The sequence below is a fragment of the Malania oleifera genome, chromosome 3 (assembly GCF_029873635.1).
Source record: "Malania oleifera isolate guangnan ecotype guangnan chromosome 3, ASM2987363v1, whole genome shotgun sequence".
NCBI classification, from domain to species: domain Eukaryota; kingdom Viridiplantae; phylum Streptophyta; class Magnoliopsida; order Santalales; family Ximeniaceae; genus Malania; species Malania oleifera.
This window is the reverse complement of record NC_080419.1, coordinates 6,803,492-6,809,569: the sequence shown is the minus strand read 5'-3', so window position 1 is coordinate 6,809,569 and position 6,078 is coordinate 6,803,492. Positions and strand designations below refer to the sequence as shown.

The following is a 6,078-nucleotide window of genomic DNA, read 5'->3' as shown; positions in this document are numbered from 1 at the left end:
TGAATTCAAGATTTCAATAAATTTTGGTGATTTGTGGAAATTTCAATGGAAGTTTTGTAAAACAGAAATTGATTGCTGTTTTGATTTTGAGGGTAGCAGATATTTTGAGGCCATAACAAAACAGCTATACTAACTTGGTATCCAATTTAAGTTCCTTGGGAACTGAATGAAAAGAGATTCGAGGTCAGCAAATCAATTAGGAAGTATCAGGCTCGTTATTAAAACTAAGGAAACAAAATTTTCAGATCTTCGGATCTATGTGGCCAAGAAACCTTAGCACATTCACCACGCGTAATTGCTAAATCAATATCACAAGGTTTCTTGATCTAGAAAAGTAGCAAAAATCTTCTTTGTTGGTACATTCTGAATGATCCTGACAAATAAACAGATTGCTGCCTGCTTGTTTATGTAAGATTCCGAGTGCCAGGGAAAGCTTAGACGGTTTTTGTTGTGTGATGTTTGCTATTCAAAGGTAGTATGCAGACAATGGTATAAAGATTTATTCACCTACAATACTCGTGCTCTGGCTGCTAATTTTTCTAAAAACTATTAGCAACACTTGCTATGATTTGGACACGGTTGTACACAACAATGAATGTGATCATCCGGTGGTAAGGCAACTAGATTTCTTCTGCTTCGCTGTGAGTCTCTGGGGTGGAGAATCTTGTTAGGAAAGTTGATAGAAATCATTGAAGTGCAGAACTCTAAAAGGAGAAAAAAAAAAAGGAAAAGGGCAACTAGAGCTGAATCTTTAAGCCTCTCAGGTAACATAAGCAGTTGAGCCCATAGTTGATTGTCTTCTCATTTTAGAATAACTAAAAAGTTATTAGAGCAAATATTAATAACAAGATCAAGTACAGATGATATACACCGAGGATCGATGAAAGTGTGAGACAGACGAATCTGCAGAGAGTTGACTGAAAAATTTTCAGGTTTGATCGCAGCACGAAGTCAACAAAGTGGTTCACCTCAAACAGTGTATCAAACTTGCGAGCTTCTTTTTCCTTCTTAATAATAATAACAACAACAATAATAAAAATGATACATAACCAAAACTTGGATAACCATGTCATAGCTTCTTATGCAGCTGCATATGAAGAAGATATCCCTATCAATGCAGTCTTGATTCGATGGAATTATTACAAACAAGACAACAATATCACAGTTGCTGAAAACTACCATTGATCTTGCTGCCACCGAGTTAGGAGAAAAGCTGCGATTTAACCAAATTTCCCGTTCTTCTGTCTGTGATTCCCGGTCCAACCCCAAAAAAGGTAGCTGATAGAGGAAAAAGGGAGATCTGGATCCAAATATCTTCTTGGAGAACCCAAGCTGAATGATTAATTCTCTTCATGCAGAGAGGTCTTTTTCCTCTCCTTCCTATCATGGGCAACCCAGGCCTGTGGCTTCCGATCCTCTCATGATTCGAAGTCTCTTGCAAGAGGACGTGAACATGCTGCACAAAGAAATAGCTTAATCCCGTCAGCTTACCGAAGTTAAGGAAATAGCTGAAAGAGAGGGGAACGGAGGGAAAGATGGAGAACTTACTCCCATGGGACGTCTCCAACCAGCATCCAGTCACCATCCTTGTCTTCATAAGTTGGTGCGTATTCGGATCCTTTATAGCCTTCTCTCTCTGAGTATTGACCTGAATGAGGCAAAACAAAGGCCGTGATCATCATCACACAATCATATCATAACATACAATTTATATATATAGTTGGCTACACGGTCTCCGTTCTTACCTATAGCAATCTTGAACATGTTCTCTAGGGCCCTTAGAAGCTCTGGGTAGCATTTGTAAACCTTCAGATCAATCTTTCTGAGGTAAGGGGCTCCATCCATGCTAACTTTAACGTAAATTCCTGCAGTCTCAGCCTCGGTGCTTTTCTTCTGTTGGAAACTATTTTTCCGGTAGGATCGGATTGGCGGCCACCCAACTATCTGCGCTCTGTCATACCAATATGAATTAGTCTTTGTAGTCTACTTCCCATTGCTATTTCATTAATCAAGTACATAAAACGAAAGAACCATTGGTCATAAAACCAGCTAGCTATTGATGATGACTTACTTGGTGGCAGGAGCGGTTTCCCGGTCGCCGTGCCGGGCATCAGAATTGCCATTCGATCCACACTCCTCCGTGGTGCCGCCCAGAACTCTCTTGTTGTTCCTAATAACGAATACAGCCTGTTTGTCCGACTCATCCGTGCCCGGCAGGCCCAGTCTGAGCTCGGTGGCCTCAAGGTTGAGCTCGGTCTCGTATTTTCCGGTGCTTTCCATTTTCTTGAACCAAACCCGACAAAGAGTGATGCTTAGATCAGAAGCCCAATCGATTTGAGTAGAAAGTCCTGTGAGTTCTGATGAATCAGAGGGCCTACTTAGCTTAGCTTAAGCTTCTTCTATAGTTTGTACAGAGGAGAAAGAATTCCGTTGAGAGAGGTGTGAGTGAATTGGGAGAAGGGGTTATAATGCAAAGGTATTTTATAGAGATGCATATATGATGATAAAAGGGCGAGGAGGGTGCGGAAAGCTTTTGTTTTTGGTAATGAATGCATGAATTCTGGACAAAGGCAAGCTAAGCTGTCGGTAGCAATAGCAGCACCTTTGAGGGCGTTGCCCCTGGGGGCAGGGGACAAGGGTGGGACAAGCTCAGCCGCCCATGTGGAATACTGGAGCCTGGGTTGGACGGTGAAGATGCGGTTTTGTGGGGGTGTGGGAGAGGAATCTGGGCCGTTGGACTAAGAAGAGAGAGAGAGAGAGAGAGAGAGAGAGGAAGCCATTGAAATGAAGCATCCCATGTGAAAGAGGTTCTTTCTTTCTATAACGCGGTTTGGTATGGGCAGGGCAACGGGCATGTGGGGGAGGATTTCGCTTTGGCAGGCTTTGAATTGGTTAATGGATGCTGGGGTACATTACATGTGGGATGTCATGTGTGCATGGCCAGCCCCCTGTTTTCTCTCTTCCTTTTTTGTTTATGTATTGCTTTCTTTATTTGTTCGTTGGTTTAAAAATAATCAAACGAGATATTCTAAACTTGATCATTCAAAAATAGTGATACTACCCTATCATAATGAATATTTGGAAATATTTTAAAGTAGAATTTAAAATAAAAATGCTTTCATCTTTTGACATTTGAAACTTCTAACTCTTGTCTCGCACAACATGTGGAGCATTATTATTCATTCTATGCGTTAAATTATTTTTCACTATTTTGACATTTGTGTAGAAAAGCCAAACCAATAAATACTTTGTTTGTGCATTTTTTGTAATGACTGTAAGAATTTATTTATTCATTCATTCTCTTTGGTCAATTAATATTTGGGCTGAGCAGTATGTTTAGAATTCTTAATGTAAGTTTCTTAAACTTCCATCATCAATGATTAGAATTAAGAATCAAACACTTAAACATTGACTTGTGGGTCTTTGAAGGTGGTAAAGGATGTGCTAAGCTTCACACCATATGAAGGGGGGAAAAAATAAATAGATAAACTTTTTGATGCTTGAAACTTCATATGGCATCTCTACATCTTTTTTCTGGCCACCTACAGGAACATGGCACCTCACCAACCTCATCCCTCCAACACCTATTTGTCCCCATGGTGGGGAATCCAATTCTAATCACACTTGCGAAAGAAAATATTAAGAAGTATCGATTTTAATCTTAAATATTTAAATTTATAAAAATTTTATATAATTTTATATTATATTTTATTTGAATTTATATAAATTTAAATTTAAATTTATGTGAATTTAGATAAAATTCAGTGTAATTTTGTATCGCATTTTATCTAAACCCATATAAGTTCAACTTTTAAACTCTCCAAACTCACCGTTGTGAAACGTGTGGCAATTATGATGAATTGTACGGAAAAATATAGAGATAGATAAAGGAACAAAAACACACGTATTTAACGTGGTTCGATAGTATGCTTACATTCACAGGAACCAGCGGTGGCTAAATGTTCACTATATCAAAGTAAGGTTACATTATATGTATTTATACCAACCCTAGTCGTACAGAGATAATAAAAAAATTTCTCAAATACCCCTGTGCCATCTTCAATTCTCGCATGAACTTACTTTCTTTATATACATATTCCACTCGATATGAGTCACATATTACAACACTCACAAATATAAACTAAGATAGTATTTGAAAGAGAGGATTTTGAAATTTACATTTAAATTTTTTTGTACGAATTTAGCAAATTAAGGAAATAATACAATTTTGTATTAAATTTTATTCAAATTTACATAAATCTTATTTAAAGTTCCTAATTCCATACTTCGAAATGGAAAAAGTACTTTAGTATTTTGAATGATTATCCTATCATTTATAAGCACCAATCTAAACATCTTCAAAGATAAGTCAGAAAGCTATCATACTTATTTTAGTCTAATACAATCTAGCTTAGTCCAAACCCACCCAAAACTTGGCCTCACTGCTGGATTAGCCTGTGAGAATTAAAAAGGAAATATTTTGCTCAAAGCCTCTTGATCAATTGTAACATTATTTTATTTTTTTGTTAGATAGAAATAATTGGAATAGCAAAAGAATAATAAACTAGTGAATTGGTGTTGGTAGTCCACAGACAACGCTATCTTCCACCCTTGACCTGCTCAACCATGCAGCATAATTTTTCAGCCATTGACTTGATTAATTTCGTCTAGAAAAATGAAATAAAACTACTAAACCAATAATAATAATAATAATAATGAGGGAGGCTTAGTCGTCTCAGCTCAAGTGATAAGTGCGATTCGTGATTTTTGTGATCTCAAGGTAACGAGTTTAATTTTTCCTTAAGGCATTATATCAGTAAATTATCCGCAGTGTGTCAATGAATAGACAATTTTTATTCTCTGAATTTGATGTCGTACCATAGCATTCAAAAAGACACATGTTAGAGTCTCCCATACGTTATCAATTAATAATAATAATAAGAAGAAGAAGAAGAAGGCAGGGGTGATATCAATTAATTTCATGAATGAAACATGGTGCTGGTGAGGCCCACCTTGTCCTTTGGTCTGCAGTCAGCACCATCTCATCCACAGGATTCCTCCCACTTATCAACACTGGGCTCCATTCCTGCCAGCCCTTTTTATTAAATTTGAAAATTCGTTTGACATTTTTTCAAATAAAAAAATCAATATGTAATGCTAGATATAATATGAAATAAAATAAAATAATTAATAAAAAATTAATATTAAAATAAAATAATAAATAGAAAAATTAAAATTTTTAGTAATATCCATTTGAATCGAACATCTCTGTACCATTATCACCACTTCCCTCTCCTTTATTATGTTGGAAAATGATTGCTGAACTTATGGTGCATTCATTTTTATTTTTTTAATTTTTTTTAAGTGAGGAGGAGATAATATGTAAAGAATTCTCCATTAGAGGTTCCTAAATGTTATTTTTCCTAAATGTTATTTTTAATACTGTTGTAGTAAAGACATAGGTAATAAAATTTTAAAAAAATTACAAAAGCCGCCCTTTATTTTATATGAATTTGCAGCAAAAGGCCTTGGGTATTTATTGAAATAATATTTTATTTAAGAATATTTGTGGGAGTAATGTATTTTTAGTGTCACCTAAAATTATGCATTTGCTGAGAAAAAAATGATTAAAAAAATGATTTAATAAATTAAACAAATTTCTTACTTTATTATCAAACTGTAAAAGAGGTGAGGATTAGAGTTTTTGGTTTAAAGAATGCGTCCGTTAAGAATATTTTTGAGAGTTTTCTCACCTAAAATTATGTGTATAGCAACAAGAAAGGACTAATACAATTTTTTTTTTTCCTTATGATTCAATTTTAAGCATAACATGTTGGATTGATGCTTTTAAGTGTATTATTGTTGCCAAAAAGTAATTGTTGATAGGCACATGCATGGCATAAGTAACTTTTTAATAATTTTTTCACAATGATATTCACATGAATTTTTTTAAAGGGAGACAATTCCTGGTTGGAGGCATGCATGACATATGCAATTTTTATCAATTTGTTTTGAATGCATGTGATAGCCTACCTATTAGGACACACATATTAAAGCAAAAAATACCCAAAATTTTGC

General features: G+C 35.5%; 1 protein-coding gene across 1 annotated transcript; it reads right to left on the bottom strand.

Moving 5' to 3' along the window:
• Nucleotides 1–979: 979 nt before the first annotated feature.
• On the bottom strand, nucleotides 980–2,791 carry LOC131152428 (auxin-induced protein 22D-like). Its single transcript, XM_058104303.1, has 4 exons — nucleotides 2,072–2,791; nucleotides 1,746–1,951; nucleotides 1,549–1,648; nucleotides 980–1,456 (listed from the first exon to the last, which is right to left on the bottom strand). Exons 1-4 carry the CDS (start codon nucleotides 2,278–2,280, stop codon nucleotides 1,384–1,386), a joined length of 588 nt encoding a protein of 195 aa, XP_057960286.1. The 5' UTR covers nucleotides 2,281–2,791; the 3' UTR covers nucleotides 980–1,383.
• Nucleotides 2,792–6,078: the final 3,287 nt, after the last annotated feature.

Excerpts from the sequence above, each read along its gene's own strand:
- LOC131152428 (XM_058104303.1), bottom strand. The coding sequence starts at position 2,280 with ATGGAAAGCACCGGAAAATACGAGACCGAGCTCAACCTTGAGGCCACC. Across the intron at positions 1,952-2,071 it reads GAAACCGCTCCTGCCACCAA|AGCGCAGATAGTTGGGTGGC; the intron begins GTAAGTCATCAT and ends TTGGTATGACAG. Across the intron at positions 1,649-1,745 it reads CATGTTCAAGATTGCTATAG|GTCAATACTCAGAGAGAGAA; the intron begins GTAAGAACGGAG and ends TGCCTCATTCAG.